The 24067-nt window shown below is 41.8% G+C and overlaps 2 protein-coding genes across 19 annotated transcripts in view; one reads left to right on the top strand and one right to left on the bottom strand.

The window, feature by feature from the left end:
- ATXN1 (ataxin 1) overlaps nucleotides 1-13898 on the top strand; it is a 231494-nt gene extending 217596 nt beyond the window's left edge. For all 16 annotated transcript variants that reach the window (XM_081873398.1, XM_081873396.1, XM_081873390.1 and 13 more), the window contains one exon: nucleotides 3505-13898. In XM_081873398.1, the coding sequence (XP_081729524.1) occupies nucleotides 3505-4035 (531 nt within the window). In that variant the 3' untranslated portion in view covers nucleotides 4036-13898. The remainder of the gene's footprint in view (nucleotides 1-3504) is intronic.
- A 3021-nt stretch (nucleotides 13899-16919) lies between these two features.
- The window catches only part of GMPR (guanosine monophosphate reductase), a 34697-nt gene continuing 27549 nt past the window's right edge, over nucleotides 16920-24067 (bottom strand). For all 3 annotated transcript variants that reach the window (XM_081873453.1, XM_081873451.1, XM_081873452.1), the window contains exons 7-9: nucleotides 21389-21431; nucleotides 18828-18987; nucleotides 16920-17685 (exon numbers count right to left, since the gene is read on the bottom strand). In XM_081873453.1, coding sequence (XP_081729579.1) covers nucleotides 17508-17685; nucleotides 18828-18987; nucleotides 21389-21431 — 381 coding nt within the window. In that variant the 3' untranslated portion in view covers nucleotides 16920-17507. The remainder of the gene's footprint in view (nucleotides 17686-18827; nucleotides 18988-21388; nucleotides 21432-24067) is intronic.

The following is a 24067-nucleotide window of genomic DNA, read 5'->3' as shown; positions in this document are numbered from 1 at the left end:
GTGTGTCTTGCCTTAGCCTTCCCCCTGCCCCCTGCAATTTAGAGAAAAGGGGTTCCCTCCTCACATTCTCAGTTTAGAAACCAGGATTTGGAGAAAAAAGTGCCGGTACTGCATACCAGTGAGTACCACCAGGAACTATGGCTGCTGCCTTATAGATGTTAAGCAAGTCTCATATGCCTACAGGGCAATAGTACTCAGATGCTGTGCCTGTGTTACGTCCCCATTTCTCCCTGGGAGTCTTTATCATGGCCCATTAATGTCTTTCCCCTCCTCACTGGCCAGTTTTATGCCAGGCTCCTTACATCCTGGAAGTTTGATGTCAAACAGCCCGTTACAGGAAGCAAAATATGACTTCGGTACAGTGGTACCTCGGGTTAAGAACTTAATTCGTTCTGGAGGTCTGTTCTTAACCTGAAACTGTTCTTAACCTGAGGTACCACTTTAGCTAATGGGGCCTCCCGCTGCCCCTGCCGCACGATTTCTGTTCTCATCCTGAAGCAAAGTTCTTAACCCAAGGTACTATTTCTGGGTTAGCGGAGTCTGTAACCTGAAGTGTCTGTAACCTGAGGTAGCACTGTAAACCATGAATTTCTCTTCCTTCCTCCTTCTCCGCCCCCTTGTGAGCTTGTGGTTCTAAAGGTTTTTAAAGCATACATATGTTCCACATTATTGATAAGTTGTATAGGAGGGAGAGCAGCATTGTTGATCATATCTACAACAGAATATCTCCTTTCACATTCATTGATGATTAAACTTTCCCCAGGAGCCATTTATTTGATAGCCTCCTTTTAAAAGTATGCTGCGTTTCATATATTACATGTCCGGGGTTTTTAATATATATTCAGTTTTTGAAAGGGGGCATATTTTGACTGCAGTGAGTCTTTTAGTCATCATATACCAGGACTGACCAACGTGGTACCTTTCAGATGTTGCTGCATCTCAAGTCCCACAATTCCTGAGTCTTGGCCATTCTGGCAAGGACCAATGGGAACTGGAGCCTAACAGCATCCAGCGCAAAAACCACCTTAGCTATCCCTGGCATAGACAAATGGTATCCTGACCTACTTTGGGTGAACGCTGTTATGAATAAGAAGTTAGGGCCTAGGCAAGCAAAAAGGTGGGATGAAAAATGAAGAGGGATAGGAAAAGCAACTGAATTTCTAGAGCAAGGGGACGTTGCCCAATGCCCCATCCTCGCCCCCTGTTCTCCAGTTCTGTAATAGCAGATTCACTTTCTTATGGGCATTTTTTAAAGTAAAATTAAAAACCTGCGTTTTAATAGAGCGAGCAGTGCAGTTATTTGAATGTCAACTCATTAATAAAAAATAATAAATAAAGAATTTAAATGAATGTCAACTCATTAGTGAGTTCAAAGCGGTTTACTCCCAAGTCCCAGGTAAGTGGGTATAGGATTGCCACCTAAATGTATACCAGGATTGCATTAGCTTACTGGTTGCTGAAATAAATAGAACCCCAAAATCACATTTGAGTTACAGAATTGACTGAGGTTTTATTCAGGTTCCAAGACTGACTATATTGTGTTCATTGCCACACAATCACTTTTAGATGAGAGGAACTGCTTGTGTTTCCCAGGAGAGGACGAAGAATTAGGCTTCTTTCTGAACTATCCCCTAGCCGCAGCTTGTATTAATTAACCTACAGAGAATCTCTCTTGGGATTAATCCCTGTGGAACAGAAGCGGCTTATGAAATTGCTTTTAATGAATGCAGTTGGTTAGCATAGGAAGCAGCCGCAGGTCTGTAGCTTCTGCAGCTGTGTGCTGCGCAACTGGGGGGGCCTGTTTTCACCCCAGAGGAGTGAGGTGTGATGGAGTACCTTGGGCTGGATACTGCTCTGCTGAAGAAAATGCAAGGGAGGTAGATGAAGTGTTTTAAAAACTCCCCAAGAGGAGTAGCAAAAGTTGGCAGTTTGGTCCCTAGCTTCTTCACTGTCCCCTTCTGCATACCAAAAGGCATAGAGCCCATATTTTATGCCAGCTGGGAGAAAAATGCCCAACTACCTTCTAGACTGATGTAAAGGTGACTTCAGCCATTCTCCCCGCCATCCGGCCTCAAGCTTATTTTAATTTATTTTTTTCACAAAACAAAAACATGTAATTGCATTACATATTTTCCATAGTTAGAGTTCCCTTATTTCAGTTTTTGAAAATCATTTAGATAACCTCTGCAAAGATCTTTTTGAGTAGTGGGTAATGGGAAATCTCTTCCATGGGAAATAAATGGATGCTACGCCATGTTGGACTTGTCTCTTTTGGAAGTACCTTGTGGGGCAGGCAAGTCTTTCTGAGAAGGCCACATCCCACCCACCATTAAAATGGTAGATTCCTGGGTAGTTCTGATTTACTTTTCCACTGCTGGGCCGCAGTCAGAAGAAAACCTATTAATTCTTTAGGACCTTTAACACAACTTGAGCTATGGTCTAGTATGAGGAGTGCCAAGGCTGGGTTAGGCTGTAAAGCTTGTTTTGCAGTAATAATAATAATAATAATAATAATAATAATAATTTATTATTTGTACCCCGCCCATCTGGCTGGGTTTCCCCAGCCACTCTGGGCGGCTTCCATAAAAACCAGAAATACACTAAAATATCACAAATTAAAAACTTCCCTGAACAGGGCTGCCTTAAGATGTCTTCTGAATGTCAGGTAGTTATTTATCGCTTTGACATCTGATGGGAGGGCGTTCCACAGGGCGGGTGCCACTACCGAGAAGGCCCTCTGCCTGGTTCCCTGTAGCTTTGCTTCTCGTAATGAGGGAACCGCCAGAAGGCCCTCAGCGCTGGACCTCAGCGTCCGGGCAGAACGATGGGGGTGGAGACGCTCCTTCAGGTATACTGGGCTGAGGCCGTTTAGGGCTTTAAAGGTCAACACCAGCACTTTGAATTGTGCTCGGAAACGTACTGGGAGCCAATGTAGGTCTTTCAAGACCAGTGTTATGTGGTCTCGGCGGCCGCTCCCAGTCACCAGTCTAGCTGCCGCATTCTGGATTAGTTGTAGTTTCCGAGTCACCTTCAAAGGTAGCCCCACGTAGAGCGCATTGCAGTAGTCCAAGCGGGAGATAACTAGAGCATGCACCACTCTGGCGAGACAGTCCGCGGGCAGGTAGGGTCTCAGCCTGCGTACCAGGTGGAGTTGGTAAACAGCTGCCCTGGATACAGAATTGACCTGCGCCTCCATGGACAGCTGTGAGTCCAAAATGACTCCCAGGCTGCGCACCTGGTCCTTCAGGGGCACAGTTACCCTATTCAGGACCAGGGAGTCCTCCACACCAGCCCGCCCCCTGTCCCCCAAAAACAGTACTTCTGTAATAGAAACCCCAACTCTCTCTGAACCCGCCCCAGCCCTCCTCTCTTTAAAAGAGGCTTCTGCTTTGGTCAAACTCAGCTGTGGTATTCAGATGAACATTTTAAGATTAATGTGTTTTCTCTCCCTTTCTTTGTCTCTCCTCCTTCCCCCTCCCACCCTCATTTCCTTCGTCCCTGCAGGTCAGTGTTGAAGTCTTGGTAGAATATCCTTTTTTTGTATTTGGACAAGGTTGGTCATCCTGCTGCCCTGAGAGAACAAGCCAGCTCTTTGATTTGCCATGTTCCAAACTCTCTGTTGGGGACGTCTGCATATCACTTACACTCAAGAATCTGAAGAACGGCTCCGTCAAAAAGGGCCAGTCCATGGACTCAACTAGCATCTTGCTGAAGCACTCTAAGAATGACAGTCTAACTGGTAGTAGACATAGGTATGCAGAGCAGGAAAACGGGATTGATCAGGGAAGTGCAAAGATGTCATCTGAGAATGGTGAACTGAAGTTTCCAGACAAAATAGGATTGCCTGCAGCATCTTTGCTCATCAAATCAGAACCCAGCAAGCCCACGGCAACGAGGAAGAGGAGGTGGTCTGCCCCCGAAACACGGAAATTAGAGAAGTCAGAAGAGGAGCCACCGTTGACTCTCCCCAAACCTTCTTTTATTCCTCAGGAGGTTAAGATTTGCATTGAAGGGCGATCCAATGTAGGCAAGTGAAGTCTGTTTAGGGAAAAGGAAATTAGGCTACCCCTTGTCATTTTTATCCAGATTACTGTACTGTAGGCTAAAATAACCCAGTATTTACATGTTATCATCTTATTTTAGGTTTATGTTATAACCTTGTTGTTATAGTTGCAGCTGGTATTATGCAGGAGACTGGTGCATACTCCCCACACCCCTCAAGTGTTCATTGGTGATTATTTCCATCGGGAGCTACAGAAAGGGGCAGTATCTGCTTCATCCCCACCCTTTGTGGAAGCAAATGTTGTTGCCATGACTCCTGTTTCTCCACCACTTCAAGCAGAATAAGCCTTGGCTGTCTTTGGCGAGGGGATGGGAAGGGAGGGAAGTGTACCAGAGACAAACACTAATGTCTGATTCATTGGGAGGGCGGAAGTCCCATGGCAGCGTGGCTTGGTCCTTCTCTCAGCTAGCAGCTGTTGGGAGGCCAATCCAGAGGCAGTATCAGAGAAACTCTGAGGCTTGTACCATAAAACCACTTTTTAAATTCCTCCCCGCCCCTCCGAAGTTTGCCACATATTTCCCATCTCCCCACCCCCCACTCCAACTACATCCTCTGCCCCACAATGGGAGCGTGACTGCACTATTTTTTATTATCATTCTCAGAGGCTGCCATACAGACATTTCATCTCCACTTGCTAGTACAGCTGCATTGCAAGGGCGCAGCGAATAATAATAATAATAATAATAATTTATTATTTATACCCCGCCCATCTGGCTGGGCCTCCCCAGCCACTCTGGGCGGCTTCCATAGAAACAAAAAATACAGTAAAATATCACACATTAAAAACTTCCCTGAACAGGGCTGCCTTAAGATGTCTTCTGAATGTCAGGTAGTTGTTTATCGCTTTGACATCTGCTGGAAGGGCGTTCCACAGGGCGGGCGCCACTACCGAGAAGGCCCTCTGCCTGGTTCCCTGTAGCTTTGCTTCTCACAATGAGGGAACTGCCAGAAGGCCCTCGGCGCTGGACCTCAGCGTCCGGGCAGAATGATGGGGGTGGAGATGCTCCTTCAGGTATACTGGACCGAGGCCGTTTATAGTTTATAGACCGCTCCTTGCTTTGCTAACACTGGGAATTTCTTTAAAGTAGGACATTGTTGCCATAGGCCTAGCAAACTCTGGGAGACCCCTGCATGGGCTCATCATCATTGCTTCTGTACAGGGTCAGAGAGAGTTTTGCCACTGACATTTGCTTCCACAAGGTAAATATGCACTGCCCCTTTGGGAGAGTGGACATAACAGTTGTTTGCATTTTAGGTTGCAAATACTTGTCTTTTAACTTTAGTACTGTTGTTAGTTCCTGACTATGGACAACTAGTGCCACTTTTTTTTCAAATTTCAGTGTGACACAAGGAAGTGGATGTCGAAGATGAACATAGAATGTCTTTAAGCACTTAAAATGCTGTTTCACACTTTCGTTGCCGAACATCTTGGCTTAACACTCAGCAAGTACTGTATCTCATTTTAATCTCTTCAATGAGAGAGAGAGGAAAAGAAAAGAAAACCGATCTCTTCAACACTGTTAAACTACATGCAAACTATGTAGAGGGTCGTTGTTTTTTCACAAGCAAGATGTTGAAAGTTTTTCATGTGGTTTCAAAGGGATGAATGTGAATTATGAACTGGTATGTGACAGTCATTGTCCACGAGGACTACTTAATAGGAGGCACTTTTAAAACTTTAATGCTTGTGAAAGAGTTAAAGGCATATGCGAGCTGACAGATAATAAAAGAGTAAGAGAGAGTATAAAAGAAAGAGAAGAAAAAAAATCATTATTGTCCAGTGTTTTTGAAAAAGATGGACTTTAAAGAATCTTGCAATTTGCACATCTTGAGTTTATCATTTGTGTGGTATTCCTGCAGTTTTTACCTAATAATTTTTGGGAAAGGGAGAGGGACTGAAGAAGCTTAAACAAATGTAGCAATTACTTACTAACCTGCCTAAACTCTAGGCCATTTTTATAGGGTTAGGTTTCCTTTCAACCTTTTTATTTTCTTACCATATCTGTCACCCTGAACCAGGACAAAGTCTGAGAATTTCTCTTCAGATTTGCTCAGTTTCCATAAGAGAGATTTTGACACAGAAGCAAGTTTTGGTTTTTCATTTTACTTCTAATCCTTCGTTATTTTATTATTGTGAATACTACTCTTTGTTACTTTGAGGAACTTCTTTTCCATTAGTAGTACAATGTAGATGTCAAAAGTTTGGTACAAAACAGGACAATGGGTAGAAAGTTTACCCAGTTAAGCTCTTTTATTCTTGGCAGTGTTACTGTTCCCACAAATCTGAAACAAATTTAAGAGTGGATCTAGAGGTCCTAACTCCTGCTGATTTCTATGGCTTCCATCTTGAAACCAGTTCCTGACAGAGCCACATTAATGCCCTAGTGACTACTCACAGACAAGTGATCTGATGACACCCGCCTATGAATAATTCACATGAATAAAGACACAGCTAAGTCCAGTTAATTAAAATACTGCATTAATTTTTGAAGCTTTAAGATTAGGATCTCCTGATGAGATATTAAGGGCATTTTCACACACAAGGCTTAATTTGGGCTCTCCTTGAGTTGGTCTATAATGTGAATCTAAAATTGATGTTGGCACGTTCTATCCATGTTAACATTGTTCTCATGTGGTACAGATATTATATGAGAGCTCAAATACGGGCTTAGCATTGTGTATGAAAATGGCATAAGAAGTTATTAACATCAGTTGCTTTCTCCTTTTCAGGGGCGGGTGGGTATGAATCCTCTTCTTCCCCCACTTGCAATTACTTTAGGATGCAATCCTTCTTATCAGGGGTGGGCGGGTGGACATGAGTTTTCTTCTTTCCCCACTTGCAATTATTCTTGGATGCAATCTAAAGCCAGGGCATGTTGCCTGGGTAAACAGAGGCTGCTTACCCCTGATTTGTTTTCCATTATCATTCCGCATGCCTTAGGGTAGCCACTATCCTCAAAGCGGCCTTGTCCGGGGAATGAATGAAGCAGAAAAGGCCAATTCGAACACCCCTGGCACTCAGGTGAAGGGTAATCTGTGACCTCAGTCTCAGCTCAACCAATATTTAGTTGAGATACTTGCCCAACGGGAGTTCATCTCCCTTGATCGATACTTGGACTGTGAATGTGGCTTTGCTGGTTGCGTTCGGCCTCTGCAAATCTGAGGCCCTTTCAGATCAAGAATCGAAATTACAGATATCAGAACAGAACCCAGAATGAACAGATCCCTCCAATGTTCATTCCTCATCTTTTGCTTAAATATAATACTTTTTAAGGAGAAAAAAATAACTACCATTCTACCCTTCCCTTCAATTCTTATGTCTCTTTGTTTGTTACTTGAACCTTAGCTCACACCAGAACTAATCATTTTTGTACCATTTTCTGGGGTGCACCAAAAATGTGTTTAAGTTTTAAAATAGCTTGAAATCTGTCTTGAATTGAATTGAATTGTAACCTCTCAGTAATTTACCAAATAGCTGAGCAGGTTCATCCTCACAATCACACTGCTTATTTAGTGCTGTAATTATTTTTTTTCAACATTTCTGCTCAGAGAACTTGCTTAATCTTCCATAAACTCTGCTCAGGGCACTTTCAATTTATTGTTTATTGGAGTTTTATTTTGGCTTCTTTTTTTGTTTGTTTGTTGTTTTGTTTTTCGTTTCCACCTCTGACGGCAAGAGGACTAGAGAGACAGGGGGCAAAAAAATCCCTATTTCGTTCCCATCAGTACCACTATTTTCACATGTACTCGGAGAGCATCAAACATAAAAGGAAGCAGGGATCATGAAACTGACCGTATCTATAAAACTAACACTAACAAGTAAAAAACAACAACAACAACAACAACAACAATAATAATAAAAGGTTGGAGCAATAGGAATGTATTTTGTTCACTGCTTGCATTGCAGACTTAGAATCCTGCAGTTGTTGCTTCCTTCCAAACATTGTTCCCCTTTGTTGTTTGCTTATTTTTTTTTAGCATGTGCAATATTTTATGTGCCAATTTAAGATTCACCCACACGGCTTGACCTTCCCACTCCCCTTTTGTGTGTGTTTAAATCTAGGGCCCTACACTTCCCTCCATGTTAGGCACAGAGCGTTTCTGGGTGCAAATATGTTTGGCACACATGGAGCAAGGGCTCTGTACAGTTCTTGATTCTACTCTACCTGGCCTCCACATTCAAAGCAGGGTGGGAAATCTAGATAGAGGGGGCGGGAAATAGATAATATTCCTCCCTGGAAGGACTTTAAAGGTGGGGAGGATGGCCCTGGGGTGGGAGAGATTCTGTGAATACAAGCAATTATAAACTGCTTGGATGAGAGCCAGCAGTCTTCTGCAGCCTCACCATGTCGCATTTTTATGCCTGTAACTATTACTAAACCATCTTCTTTATTGTTGATAAAATTTAGCCCTGTGCAGAGGAGGAAGAACACATGCACACTGTGCTTCTTAACTCTCCGTGACCAAGGAAAAAGCTCATTTGGCTGCTGGAACACCCCAAGTTGCGTTTCTTGGTTGTGGTAAGGAACGGATAATTTGTGGGCCAGTTCTGTGACGTTTTTATGTGCCGCATTTTTGAAAATGACTCGAGGTTAGTTCTGTTCCTGCTGATGTCTGCAGTGAGGGCTCTGTTGAGTCCTCTGTCCTCCTCACCAATTGGAATAGGATTTGAGTCTTGGGCTTCTAAAGTGCCTTAGTTTGTTTTGGAAAAGGCACCTAATTTCAAGTGAAAAATTCTTTTAACCCCATTGGGCTGCTCCTATAAACTCTCATTCACAGAATCGCTCCCTTCCCACTTCCTTCTCACGGATTAAATAGCAATTGGTGGGCACAGAGAACATGTTAAGGTTAATTTAGTTGTAAGAGGCCTCTCTGTACAGTGTCTACATGGCAATATTAACTGACACCAGTCTTTCCTCTTTGTTTTTGTACCAGACCTGTTTTAGTTTACAGCAAAACTCATACAATCACCAATAAAATTAGTCAGGGCAAAGAAAAAGAAAAAACCAGAACCTCTTTATAGGAATTTCTAAATAAATATATCTATATCTATATATCTATATCTATGTATAAAATGACTGTTCCTTGTAGTGTTTAACTTAGATGTCATTTCAGTTTGTTTGGGCTACATCATGAGGGTTTCAGAGTGCGATGTCACTTACCTCGTATCCTGTAAGTTATACCTGGACTATTCTGTGTTGTGTTTTTTATTCCCTCCCATGCATCTTCCTTCCCCACCCCCGTTGCCCTTTCCTGGAAGAAAAAAATAATGCATGTCTTATCCCTCTATTTTAATCCTGGTGTCACTTTTGAATTGGTGGGAGGAGGGCAGTTTTGAGCCAGGAAGTGACATCACTACTCGTTTCCCTAAATCAAGGAACATTTTGAAACCTTTCACACCTCTTACTCAGGGATGGGGCTGGCGTGTGGTACACTGAGGTGACCAGAAGGAGCACTTTTTCTGCTCTGGAGTAGGGATGTTCAATTCCAAGGAAACGTTTGGATTTCCTGCATGGTCGTGGATTAACTTCCCAGATTTATCATGTAGATTGCAACATAAAGCAGCAGGTCTAGTGTGAACTGTAGCTTTCAGTTGTGGAAAAAAATTGCTCTGTGAACAGTGGCTTGTTTTGCATTGATATGTTGCCAAGCAATTGGGGGGTGGGGCGGGATCACAACAATGATATTGTTTGAGTAGGAAATGAGAGTGCTATCTTGAAGTCAATCGCATAATGTTTATTCTTGTTTCCAGACATTGGTTTCTAAACATTTTTTAAAAAATAAAAACGATGCCATATACATCCAGGCCACAGTGTTGCAAATCTTTACACCGTCAGACTCAATCCTACAAGGGAGTAGTTGTGATTCTCCAAATTCTTTGAATATGTAGAATCATCTTTTTTGAGATCCTGAATCTATCTGCGCTGAACAATATATTCTTAGACCAGTCCATTCAAAAACGATGCTTTTAAATTCATGGCTAGGCCCTCTCTCCTTCTCACTTTGCAGCATTGGAGCTATCATAACTTGGGGTGCATTATTTCAGATGTTGCCACCCGCCGAACTTTGGTGTGTTTGGGTGCCTGTGACTTTTAACCTTCTCATAAGCACGTCATTTCACCTTTAACGGCAACAGTGTGGTTATCATTTATTTTTTTCAGAACACATCAGAGAAATTACTACTCACGAGCTGCGTGGGCTTACCCACAAGCAGTTCGGAAATAATGAAATGGGCAACCAAAGCAGCCGTTATGTGACCCAAACTGCAAAGGTAACAGAACACACTAGTAATTGCCTGCCTGGATTGACACTGTTGGCCTTGTGGCATCCGTCCATGGGTTGAAATCCAAAAGTACCCTTCTGTGTGCGGAAGATGTTTTTTGTGTGCATGAAAGGGCTGTTTTACAGCTCTCATGCAAGTAGAAGAATGCAAATGAGCATAGAACCTACCTTATTATCATCCCATACGAACAATTCTGCTATTGCTTGCACAAGTGAACTAGTGGCTCTCTTCCTTTTTTTGCTCACAGTTCATTGGATCCCGCCCCTGATTTTTATCTGCTTTAAGAAAACTGAGTCCTCTTGTGTCACATCCACTATGAACTGAACTCTGTTAACAGCAATATGTGACCTGCACTTTCTTTTTCTGCCCCCATCGCCACAGGTAGCAGTGCTGTCCAACTTAGGGACAGGCACTGTGATAGCATGAAGATAAGGGAAATTGTTCTATATGTTTTTAAGCAGAATGTGGTTAGTGCTTTTGCTTTTTTTATGTTTAACCCTGGCAATTCCTGAAAAATAAGATAAATGAATAGTGTCCCAAATTGTGACTGTTGTTTTTTGAGAGCACAGGACTATTCTGTTGATTTCTTTCGTAGTTTCCAAGAGCAGTATTCTGTTTTTCTGTTGATAGGCAAATTCCAAACAAGTTGCACACTTCTACTCCAGAGTTCAATTTCTTTTACATAGACGACCTCGCTTCAGACGTGTTACCTTACTGATAGGATCTTTACTTGTAGCACTATTAACTCGTGGGAATATTTTTTTACGTGAACCTAATTTGATGAGAAGCTTAAACAAACTTTTTTGAAGCACTCACATTGAGAGGAGTACAGGTAATGTTTTTTAAAAAAAATTGCACAAAAGAAACATGAATGTTGGAATGATTCATTCAGTGTTTGAAAAGCGATGGATATGTTGAAATAGTGTGTTGTTTGTAAAAATGAAATAAAAGTACAAAAGCCGAGAAAGGGTGAAAGTTACATGTTATTTGTATATAGAAAACTCTCACATCTAGGTGATCCGATTGTATTGGTTCTGGCTGGAAAGAAATGCTAATTAACAGGTTTTTCAAAGACAACTATGCTTACTTTTGTATTTGTATTACATGAATCCCGTTGTTGGGGCAGGGGAGAATGATTCACCATCATGCTACAATTTGTCCCCTTTTCAATTTTGATTTTGAACTTGATTAGGAAGTCTTAACTCCTTCTAGGGATGGTGATCTATATGTCTTCTGCACTTCCTGTTCTTTATTTTTTTATTTTTAAGAAAAAGAACCCAAAGAATTTAATACTGAACAAGAAGTGCTTGTCACCAGGGGTTCTTGAACCACAAAAAGGCAAGAAGGAATGAGCAATTTGTGTCCCATAATTCCACATAACCTCTCACAGAGCACGCACGCAAACCTCATTGGCGCCTGGAGGTATTGAAGACATGATTTAAGTTACTCTAGCAGTTTTGCAGAAAGTTTTCAATTTTTTCATTTGGTTTGATATATAAAATATATATTACTAGCACACACACAAAAACCTGAAGGGAATTTAGGAATATAAATATTTATGGGGTAAAGGTGTAAGATTAATTTATAATAGGCAGTCCTTAAAAGGGGCTGGGGGCTGATTGATAGTTGTCTGAATCCTTCTCCCCTTCCCCCCTTCCAGTCTGTAGTAATAATCCAAGTTTCTGTTCTGGCATTAAATATGGAGGGGGGATATAATTCTATATTCAAATAGCCCCTTCAGGTGCAGAAAGATGGCCTCTCACACAATAAAATGAAGTGCATTTGGTCAAGGAGTGCTTCTACAATGGGGATTGCAAAATCTGTGGTTTTTCTCATTGTGCTCGGAAAGGACTCGAGTCTTCCACTGAGAATGAATCAGAGGCTTCACCCAAGGTTGCTTTTGTTTGTTCATTTTCCTTTTGCTTGATTGAAGCTCTTGTTCACTTTTTCCTCAGCCATACAATAGGCAGCCATTGGAGGTGTCGTCTGCAATAGGACTTAACTCACTGGTGCTGGAACTGCTGTATAATACTGCAAGTCACCTTCACTGAGGTCTGTGACAAGTGACGCTATAGAGGTCCAGATCATAGGCACTTGCCACTTTCAAAGGGGTGTGTGTGTGTGTTTGGGGGTGGCTAGTGAACTGTTGTACAGCCACTGAATGCTTAGTCTAGGAAACTTTGGGGCTGCAATCATCCTTCAAATGTGTTGATTTTGTTGAGTTATAAAACTAGTAGAGGGAGACCAACTTATACCAGCAGAAGAGCTGGCCACCAAGAGAGTGCTCTGAAAATTAGAAGCCTTTCAGTGTATATATGTGCAATTCCTCTTGAGATTGCTGTCTCCATAGAGAGGGCAATTACATTTCAAAATAGCTGCCAATAAATCTTCACCAACCTGAAGCCAAAGCCAAAGGAGGAACAAAATAAGTACAGATATTCATTGCCCAGAGAAATAACAGTTCCGATACATGTTGAACATTTTAAGGCTGTACAGCTGGCAGAAGATAAAACCTTCCGATTGATTGATCTGGATGTAAATTTGGCCTACATACTTGAGAAGTAGACTGATAGTTTAGATTTACTTGCAAACTGTTCTGTGTCTATTTAAGTTTAACCGCAGAAGGCAGTCCTTAAGTACTTGAAAGGCCTCAAAATGTTGTTTCTGGGCAATAAATATCTGCACTTACTTAGCTGGTTGGAGTTCTCGTGTTTTCTATTGTATTCCAGAACTGTTGCCTCTCAAATTATTCTATTAGGATACCAAGCTTATCTTTGGTTACTCCCAACAGCCAATACTAAAAATACCTTTTAAAAAAATATACGTAACATCACTAAATACTTGTCTTTCTGATGCATCTAAATAGGGAACTTTGAGGCCCTTACTTTCAATTTGGTAGCAATCTTGTCAACATTACAAGCATCCAGCAAGTTCTTGAGGAAAGAAGCATTGCAAAGTCAGTAGGTGGTTCATACTGGCTTCTTTCCCTTATTCAAATGACTGAAAAATACACTTTCAATGTCCTGCTTAGTGTTGGCATAGGAAAAGGGGTATCATAGCTTTATGCTGAGGTCATATTGGGCTGCAATGGCCAGTACAAAGGAGAACTGTGGAGGGAATAATGTTTTGCACCTTATAGAAAAGAGGAGAAAAAATTTAAGTGCATACAGACATAGGTAAGAGCTTTTATTGTGACAAGAGAACCTTTTTCCATATGCGTGCATACTCTCTGTAATTCCAGTGTAAAATATTGTACTTGCACTAGCTTTTTTAAAACAAATATAAAAAAATGGAAGAATTCATATTCTATTTTCTAATCGTGGTGTGTCTATTTGTAGGATACACTCGCGTCTGTTTATTGAATTTTATGGTCCCTTTCTTTGATGGTGCTTGCAGGTTTTCTAGGTAGAAATTATTTCATTATTATAATAAAACAATGTTTGATTCAAAATTTGAACAAAATTGTTTTAAAGAAATTGTCTGTATACCAGTACAAGTTTATTGTTTCAGTATACTCGTACTAATAAAAATAACAGTGCCAATTGCAAATAAGTGTTCTTTGTTGTGTATGAATTAAGAAAGACGTGGGAGTCAGTTTGTTTCATTTTTTAAAATAGCAGTTTGTCCATATGAAAGTTTACCCTGAGGTTCATCTTTGTGACAAGGAGGTTTTTTTTAAAAAAATAGAATAATAAAGCATATTTATTTTTTTCCATAATAAAATATACATAGAAGTTGATGCATATTGCATATAATTGCCATTCTGTTTTATATAAATCACAGTTCAATTCTATTTTCCAGTCCCCTGCCACACACCCAAATTCAGAAACTGGAACTTTAGTCATATAATGCATGCATAGTATGATTGCGCATTCTGAATTCATTTAGAGCTCATTCTGTTCCATTAATTATCTTTGTATTCATGCATCCTTAATATGATACTTTGACATTTTATCCAGATATGTGTGATTTCAGTGGCTGCATCCAAATTGTATGTACCTTGAGGACTTGCTTTCCTAAAATCAAGGAAGAGTGGAGGTAAGGGGAGGGGAGTGCAGATATTGTTGGGCTGTATGGTTCAATTTCCTTTAGGATATTTATAGCAGTAGGGTCACTGGCAGAGCACAGAGCTTCAAGTATGACTTCCAGCAAGACCTTTCTGTGCAGTGTGGATCTGCAGCTGCCATGCCAAGAAGGGAGGCAGGACACAGTTAACTTCCCTAGGGGTCTGCTCACAAGGTAAGGGGACCCACTCACATAATACTGCAATATCCTCAGGTGGGGTTTAGGCTGGTGCTTGCTAAACAGGGATTCAAAACCACCTCCAGATATTGGGCCTCAACCCCAGTTAACAATGGCGGTGGCCAGGGATGATGGGAGGTAGAGTCTTCAACATTTGGGAAGGCCAAAGATTACTACTAGCAGAAACTTCTCCCTTTCTTAGGTTATGATGAGTGATAGGGCAGAGTGTCTTAAGGCAATTGCTTCCCACACCACTGCAATAATGTAAGAACAGGCCTCCCTGGTGTGGCTTTTCTGTCTATGCAATATTCTACATTGATTTAAAAAGTATCTGCACATTTCTAACAGATATATATGCATTATTTGTAAGGCATCCATTCTCTGCTTGCACAGGCATCTAGTACAATCTCACCACATCCTATTCAATTGCGTTTAAATAATTTTTTTTAGCGGGTCATTTCAGCTGCTCTTGTTGGTTCTCTTTCATGTGAAACCAGAAGTGTCTTAAGCAGGTACATTGGTTTTAAAATACCATTGCATTGCAAGGTCATGAGAGATGTCCAACCAATTTGAGGGTGGGAGCAGGCGTACCTAAATTTCCATTCTGCAGACTTTTAACACTTTTAGAATGATGGTGGAAACATAACCAAATCCAAACGTATCAAGTGTTGCAAAGCTTTGCTATGCAATGGGAAAGGTGATTCTGTTCTAGGGGGAATGTTAGGAATAGTTTGTTTCAAATAGAGAATGTATGTTTTTAAGAATCATATTCCTGTTTTATATTTAAATCAACCCAAAGGAGAAAATTTATGCTTCAAAACACAATCAATGAATGACTACTCACAAGCAAGCTCCAGTGGAACTTACTTTTTAGTAAAACTTACTTTTCAATGGAACTTACTTTTCAGTAAGTGTGGGTTCAAGATTTCAGTTTTGATGTTTAAAAATCATTCCTTTAAAAAATAACTTCCACTGTGCTTTCAGATCACTTGCATGTGTTCAGCTTTGGAAATGTTGTAGTTGTGAATGCCCAGCAACTACGCATATCCACTGTCAAGTTCCGTGTAGCACACATGTATAAGCTGTCAATTTCGTTACACCAGTTATTATATCAAAGACTTGACGGCAGCCAAGTCCATAGGGCTGACAGGGAAAGGACCTGTTGTAATATGAAATTTTCTGTCTCAACTGCTAAAGGACCATTTGTCTGCACCTTAAAGTCTCAAGATTAGAAGATAAAGAAATACTGGAGAGAATGAAGAGACATTTTTTTAAAAAAAATCCAGTGCAAGTTCCTAAAATGTAATATATAATTAGACTACACACCTTCAGTATAGTTGGTTGCAGTGTCTTCCAGGATGGGAATGAGTACTTTAAAAGTACAACAGAGATGTGGTGCTGTAGCTCTCAATATCCCAGAAAATTCAAGCCTGCTAGCAAATTAGGCTGCTATCTTTTTCTGCTGTGGTTTTAAGACACTGTTCCAGTTCAGAAATTAGTGTGTACATTTGTATGCTCGCTTCTCTCTTTACTTATTAGATCATCTATGAAAGTGAAATAATCAGCAAAAGACGAGTAGATTACATTTCTTCACTGGCATACTCCTACCTTTCTACCCACCCAGCTTAAACTGGCTTTTCAAAGGAAGGCTGCTAATGACTCCAAGGGAGGGAGTGGATTACAAAAACTCTGAGACGGAAGCAGGAAGCACCTCTGAGCTCCCTGTCAAATGCAGCAGGGAAGGCAGGTTTTGCCCTCAGTCTATCTATGAATGCAATTGTTCACGTTCATGTAAGAAAGTGAAGCAGATGCACCCTGGAACTTGGTAATTTCACTGTCCAGCACTTTAATGTTAGAGGCAGGCAGCCATCACTTATACTGGAGGAAAAGGAAGTCACAGCAGCAGAAGGTCTGCGTGACAAAAAACAAACAAACCTTGAACCGGCAGTTCCAGACTGAAGGTCATAACCACACTGCCCCTTATCTGAAAGGCCTTGGTTATGAGGAGCTGTGGAGCTGACTGGCGCCTAAAACTACAGGAGCTGACTGGCGCCTAAAACTACAGAACTCCACTTACAACTTCCCTGCAAGTATTCTGTAGTGTCTGGAAACACTTGATCTTTGATAAATGGAATGAGGTGGCTTAATCAGGCCCTGAACAGTAGGAACCAAAAAATATATATGAAGCCGATGTTTGTCCTCTGTCCTTAACCAAAGGAATCTTGAGAAATATAGCAACCACCATTATCTTGGAAATATCCTACATGAATATAAAAGACATGTCCATTTCCTTTGTTTGAATGTCTCTGCCAGCAAAGCATTGCAATAAAATTAATATAACTATTTAATCAACAATTTTAAGAACATGAATATATCAGCACACATTAAAAATCAAGTACTTAATGTCACAGAGAAAAGCTGCATTTTATTTTATTTTTTTAGTTCTAGAGGTGTTGGCCGAAGGTTGGCATGCTGGGACCACACTCCGGCAATGAGTACCTTCTAGTTTTCACAGTTGCTCTCCTGGCTTTTCTGACTTCTGCACCATGTTAAAGGAGCAGAAGAAACCGGTCAGTTGACTGTATAAAGCTTAGGTGGGTTTACTCATATTGGTAACAACTGTTCCAACAGAATGAAGATCTGACTAGATCAAACTATAGAATTCTCATTTAAATAGAGTGCTACTGTATTTTGAACAAAGAATAAATCATCATGGACATAGCTGAAGTGTATGGCTTGACCTCCTTAGGCTTAACCCCACCACTACAACAAACTTTTTTTTTTGGGGGGGGGGGCAATCAACCTTCTTCCTCTTCTAGCTTGAAGTATGCCAGCAAGAAGCCATCTTGCCCCCCAAAAAATGGAAGAGGGGGAGAACAGACAGCACGTTTTACAGCCCCACAGCTTTTTCCTCTTTGGCTAATAAGCTGTGCTGTGCTGCTGAGTTACCCGAATGAAAGTTGTCCTTCGACTAAGCTCCTTGAGTTTGGCAGCTCCCACGTAGGTGCAGGTAGACCGTAAGCCGCCCAGGATGTCACGAATGGTGTCCTCCACATCCCCTCTGTAAGGCACCTCCACTGTTTTGCCCTCTGACGCTCTGAAGGTAAAGGCAGATAGATTTGCACTAGTAGGAGTCGTTCTTTTCAATGAACAAAAATCAAATTTCTCTAGGATTTTTTTTAAAAAGTGCTTTCCTTAACATGCACTGGATGTGGGCCTTTCAACAGCACAAGCCGCCTCCAAACACATAATAGTTATTTTTGCTTGTACAAGACCCACCGCCCAAATAAGATTAGATTGGTAAGGCAACCCTAGCAATGTGTTGTGCTGGTGGTGGTTGTGTAAAGGGGTGGGGAGAGGAGACAAAATTAAAACTGATAATGCAATTTTCTTAAAATGCTGTCAAAAAGTAATTTTAAGTCTGTACAGGGTTTTTTATACTTATGAAAACCTTCATAACATGCTTATTAGCTGATCCAATCTCCTTGACAGCTCCAGAATGAGAAAATCACATTTACTGGAGCATATCATGGCCTCTCTTGAGGTACTTTCTTCCAGTCAGGTGGGGGAAAAGATTATGCATCTTCAGTATAGTTAATATGAAACACTAATCTGAAACGGAGGCAAAATTATATAGTCTGAATTTCTAGGGCAGTCTGGACTATCTGACAAGGGCTCTTCCGCTTGTTTGAAAGACAAGCTTTGAAAGGAAATACAGGTGACAGCTTACTGATGGCCCAAACATGTTGTTGCACCCTGAGATCCCTATTACATCCAAAAGAAACCAGGGGATGCTATCTCCTGAATACTGATTTTCTTAATTTAAATTTAGTAAACAGAACTGGGTGTATGGTTCTTGTCCGACAGTTGTGCTTTGCACAGGATGTGGTGTGTGTTGCTAGAGAAAAAAATTAATCCATTCTGTAATAAACTAGAAGCCAGATGCCACAATACCACACAAAGGCACAACTAAACCCATTAGGCTTAAGCATTCATTTCTCTTGCATTGGATTGGCCATTCCATATAATCAGGCTGCCTCAATTTACAAGACACTGGTCTGAATTCCAGACTGATTGCTAAGTGAGGATTCATTACCCTTGTACTAGAGAGTTAGGGATACAGCCATAACAGGTTGCACTTAGATCTCCGCTATTTGCTGCCAGGGACAACATCCAAAAATGAGGGAGCTGGAAGAGTGGAACTTAATTCTGTTCCAAAATTCTGAGTGCAGCTGGTACCTGTATTCTGCAACACCTCCCACATGCTTCTTCATGGCTGTGTCAGAGCTCATTCCATAGAAGAGCTTCACCTTCTTGCCGTTTTTTTCAATAATCTCTCCAGCACATTGGTCATGTCCTGCAAACATGCCCCCGAGCATCACAAAATCAGCACCAGCTCCTGTGATAGATAGAAAGAAAGAGGGTATTAAGAGTTGAGTGTGCAGCAAAGAAGGCCAAAAGAGAGCATAGCTGAAATGCAATTCCTATCTGGCCAGGATGTATCAATAAAAGAAACCTAGTCATTCATGGGAATTTTATCTTTTTAAAAAAGTAGGACTTGGATTACATGAGAGGGCATATGGAAATTGGTTCAGAAATGCTCATATATGTTTTCTACCCAACTGCTTCCTAAGGAAGGCCTTCTTCACACTTTGAGAACCAGGAGCAGAGAATCACAGCCTTGGAGAGTTGGAAGGGACCCTGAGGATCATCTAGTCCAACCCCCTGCAATGCAAGAATATGCAGCTGTCCCATATGGGGATTGAAGCTGCAACCTTGGCATTATCAGCAGTATTCTACCAACTGAGCTATGCAGACTAATGAAATGTTGCTGGCATGTATCTGCATGTACATAAGAACGTGATCAGAAGAAACAAGAATCCTGTGTTCCTTGGCCCAAATAAGAGACTAGTGAAACTTCACATCTCAGCAGCTAAATGTGGTTGCCTCACCATTTGGAAATAGCTTCCATGCCACCATCATAAAGGCTGTATGAAAGAAAGACGTAACAATTTTGTCGTTCATGTTCAACTGGAATCCTTCCGCCAATGGAAGACAGCTATCATCCCAACCTCTAGCATTTCTCCCCATTTTCTGCAGCTAGACCTCTTCAAGGGCAAACTCTGTTCCTGGATGATGATGATGATGATGATGATGATGATGATGATGATTACTGTACAGTGGTGCCCCGCAAGACGGATGCCTCGCAAGACGAAAAACTCGCTAGACGAAAGAGTTTTCCGTCTTTTGAGGTGCTTCGCAAGACGAATTTCCCTATGGGCTTGCTTCGCAAGACGAAATGTCTTGTGAGTTCTTGCGAGTTTTTTCCCTTTTTCCCCCCTTTTTCTAAGCCGCTAATAGCGCTAAGCCACTAATAGCCATGCTTCGCAAGACGAAAAAACCGCAAGACGAAAAAACCGCAAGACAAAGAGACTCGCGGAACGAATTAATTTCGTCTTGCGAGGCACCACTGTAGTCAAATGCCAAGATCTAACATCTGTATTTCCATACATTTTGGGAGGTGGCACAATTTTCATTGCGTTTAGATGAAATTAGATTATGTTTCGGGAAAACAAAGCTTAAGAAAGTAAAACAGTGGAACCGCTTGAAGTAGTTTCTTGCTTGCCCAATTCCAGGAAAGGTTCCTACTGAAATAAAGCCATTTTTTTCTAGTGGCAAGGTGTCCCCCTGCCTGCTTAAAACGTAGTGAGAAGTTGGAATAGCCTTAGCTATAGCTTTAAGGAAATGAGTGATGTCAACATGGGGGAAGCACCGAATTGAATTATTCTGGTATGGAGGGTTTTAACCAAACTGAGGGCTCATCCTCATTACCTCTTGTCCCATGCCTAGAAAGCATGGGTCTGGGTGGTTTCCCCCTTGTCATACTCCTTTCCGAGGAAAAACCTGCTCTTTAGCTCTAAATCGGAGGAAATGTTAATCCAGGGAAAACCCGAATTGCCATTTGCTCCAATTGAGCACTGAAAAGCAGTGGGACAAGAGCTGTCGATAAACCCTAACAGTGCAATACCTAACAATGTGTATTCAGAAGTCCTATTGAATTTCACTAAGGCTTACTCCCAAATAAGGCGGGTTAGGACTGCAGCCGAAAGCAGGGTGCAGAATCAGCACTTTGGTGGCACACATTCAACCGATTCAGAAGTGAGCATCATTATCCCACCTCCACAAAGATCATGTAACTGCATGTAGCTTGTATCCTGTGTCAACCAACAGCAGGTGGCTTGGTGGAGCAGCGGCACTTGCCTGACCTGACAGCCGAATCACTGCTGCTTACATGGAGGGGCAAGGTGGTGGGGAAAGCAGAATGGTGGAAACGCAGCAGCAAAGCCAATCTGCCGCCTTCCCCATTTTCGGCCAGGAAAGCAATATTCCTTTTTTGCAGCTGTGGCTGCAAAGCAGTCCCAGCTTTAATTAGAATGGAAGAGCACACTCATGACTGCACACTTCTGAATGCACTCCTGATTTTTCCTTTGAAGTGTGATCACCTGATGTCACATGAAGCCAGATGATTGACAGGTGGGCAGCTCTACCTGCCTATCAAAAATAGTCTACAAGGGGTGGGGGCAGTTCTAGACCCAGCTCACTAGCCAGATGCAGTTTCCCACTCCTGAGCTAAGCCATGGTATGGATTAGTATGTGTGAACTAGACCAGTTTCAGTCTACGAAGTAGTTTCCAATCTGCTTCCTCTGAGTTATGTGGAAGATAAATGGGAGGTGAAATCTTTAATCAGACAGTAGGTCCTAATGCTCTTCACATTTCTCAAGCAGCAAACAATACTCACCAAAAGCTTTGGCAACATCTCCTGGACAGCTGCATCCTCCATCCTACATAAAAGAGGGAGAGAAGTCAGTGTCGAAGTTTGCATTTGTTGTAGCCCAATAGTTGTATCCAACAATACCACAAACGGTTCAATATCAATAAATAACTGTTTGGAATGAAATGACCACACACCTCTCTAAGCTGGCCCATGGGAACAGGGAGATAAAGATTTGGCCCACCCAGGCCAAAAAGGTCCCCCACTCCTGTTGTGGCTCACCATGAATGAGCAGGGTTTTGTGGCAGGCACCTCACTTTTCCTCTGGCGCAAGTGGGAGTAACAAGCCATATTAGAAGGACAATGGTTTGTTTCTCCTGAATTAAGTATGATCAGAAAGCAAAGAACAGATTTTGACTTTAGGATCAATGTTTCTTTGGGGATGGAAACCACAATTCCAGATTCAGACATGGCATCCCAGGCTTTGCTGCTTCCACTCACCCTAGAGAAGAAGTGAATTGGGAGTGATTGGGCAGTTGTGGCCTTAGCAAACTGCCCATTCACCCTAAGCCATAAACCATGGTTTGCCAAAAGACGTGGATTAGGCCACTATGTTCAGACATAAATGGTTTTGGGTTTTTTCATCAGAGAGGGCTATTGGAGGAGGGGACCGAGAAAACGTCCCTGCTTGAGCACAGATCTCCTTGGGCAAATTGCTCGGCTCATCCATCCATCAGCTGCTACATGCATATACCCTATAGTATGTGATACTTAACCCTCAAATAGGGAGGGATGGAATACTTTGCTTTTCAGACACGGGTTAATTTGCCTCCTAGGTAGTTGCATATTTGTTAGGAAGGCGAGCACTTCCGGTATGATGGCGACCAGCACTCTACTAACGTGAGCTCATTGATTTTATCTTTTTATTCTTTCTTACTCCTTTTAAAGACTATTTTAATGAACTTTGAGCTTAGATAAATCTAAGCATCCCACCGCATTCTATCTCTCTTTCTGTACTCCTGACTCTTCTTGGAAGTTTAAAGCTGAATTGACTATCTTATCACATTGCGAAGAGTTTACAGGAAGACTCATGGGCTGTTTCCACCACAAGTTTGGAGGCACAGACGGAGCATAATTTAGTGTTATGCCAGTAACCCTTGGCACATTACTCCCCCTTGAATAGGATACTTTCAAGGAAAATACTCCCTCGACTCTTTGAAATACCTAGGGAAGATAGAAGAGTGAGGTAAAGAGAGAGATGACTCAGCAATTCGACAGCCCCGCTGATGCGAGGAGGGGGGTTGGAAAACGCTGCAGAGAATCTGAGGACTTAGAGGAAATGGCATGTTTGCCCCTCACTAAGCAAACCAAAATCAGCGAATTCTTTTATGGAAAAACAAAGGATACTTTTAATATACTGACTTCAAATAGCTTCTCTCCACTAGCAGAGATAACTGATAAGGAAACTTCACCGAAGGAACTATCTGCTAAACAACCCACTAACCCCTCAAGCAACACCATCACGAGACCAAAGGGTCCTAAAAAGGTTCCAACTATGCCCACTCAGGTGGAAGACTGCATCAGAGAACAAGAAAACCATCTCTCTGAATTACTATTTGAACACTCTACCACGTTAGACCTAGTGGCTAAAACCGTGGACTATATCTTTAAATACATAAGAGACATCAAAGGCTCCTTAGAGAAGATTGTATCCTTTGTATCCCCAAAAGCTAATGTCAGACCCGTAGATGCCTCACTGGAGGATAGGACCGAACCAACACCCAGAGCACCTGTCCTACTGCACTCAACTTCGCAGACTGGCTGTAAATTTGAAAATGAACAAACTATGGAAGAACTACACTCCATATCTTCCTATAATCTTTCACTGCAAGCCACTAGACTTTGTCTAATTATCCTCCCCTTCAAAGGTCAGGTTGTTAACTGGTCGTCCATACATGTCGCAAGAAGGCATCTAGCTGAACTTTTGGGCGTAAATCCCCCTTCCATCGATCTGAAATCCACTGTACACATTTACAGCAAGCCACACATGCAGAGGATTCTGCTCACCTTCGAATCTAAAAAGTTTCCAACCTATATGATGTCCCTACAAAGCTCCCTGACTAACTATGGAATTTTTATTACAAGAGTTTTTATCAACACTAAGATTTGTCCTCTTTTACCCTACTCTCCAGCTAAAAGGAAAGCAACTAAAAATGAGGGCACCCCATCTACTACGAGCTCTACATCTCCACCCTCAGACTTAATTAGTTGGACAGAGACCCCCATTCCCCTTCTATCAAAGGCTACTCATCTAGAGAATTCGATGGAGCAGGAGTTACTTGTTTCCTTCTCCCATCTGCCAAAAGCCGAACAAACAGAGATAACGGACAGACTAGATGAGTTATTACTCTATCTTCGCAACTCTGAAGACCTAGCGCCCACAAATGAGGCAAATACTCCACTTAACTTGGAGCGAAAAATGGGATATGAAACTCCTCAGGTCACGTCAGAACACACACCCCTACTCTGCCCAACTGAAATCCACGCTGAAATCTCTGTGGCGCCCCTAATCACATTACCGAAGACTTCACCATCCAATGGATGCATCTTCCACGACTCTGGGAAAGCCCTAGATGCTATTGAAGAGACAAAATGACTCTCACCTCTATTACTATCCTGGAACGTTGCTGGATGGCAATCAAAAAC

This window comes from Podarcis erhardii (assembly GCF_964252035.2).
Source record: "Podarcis erhardii genome assembly, chromosome: 8".
Lineage (NCBI taxonomy): Eukaryota > Metazoa > Chordata > Lepidosauria > Squamata > Lacertidae > Podarcis > Podarcis erhardii.
Note: the sequence above shows the minus strand (reverse complement) of the source record. Positions and strands in the feature narration are given on the sequence as shown.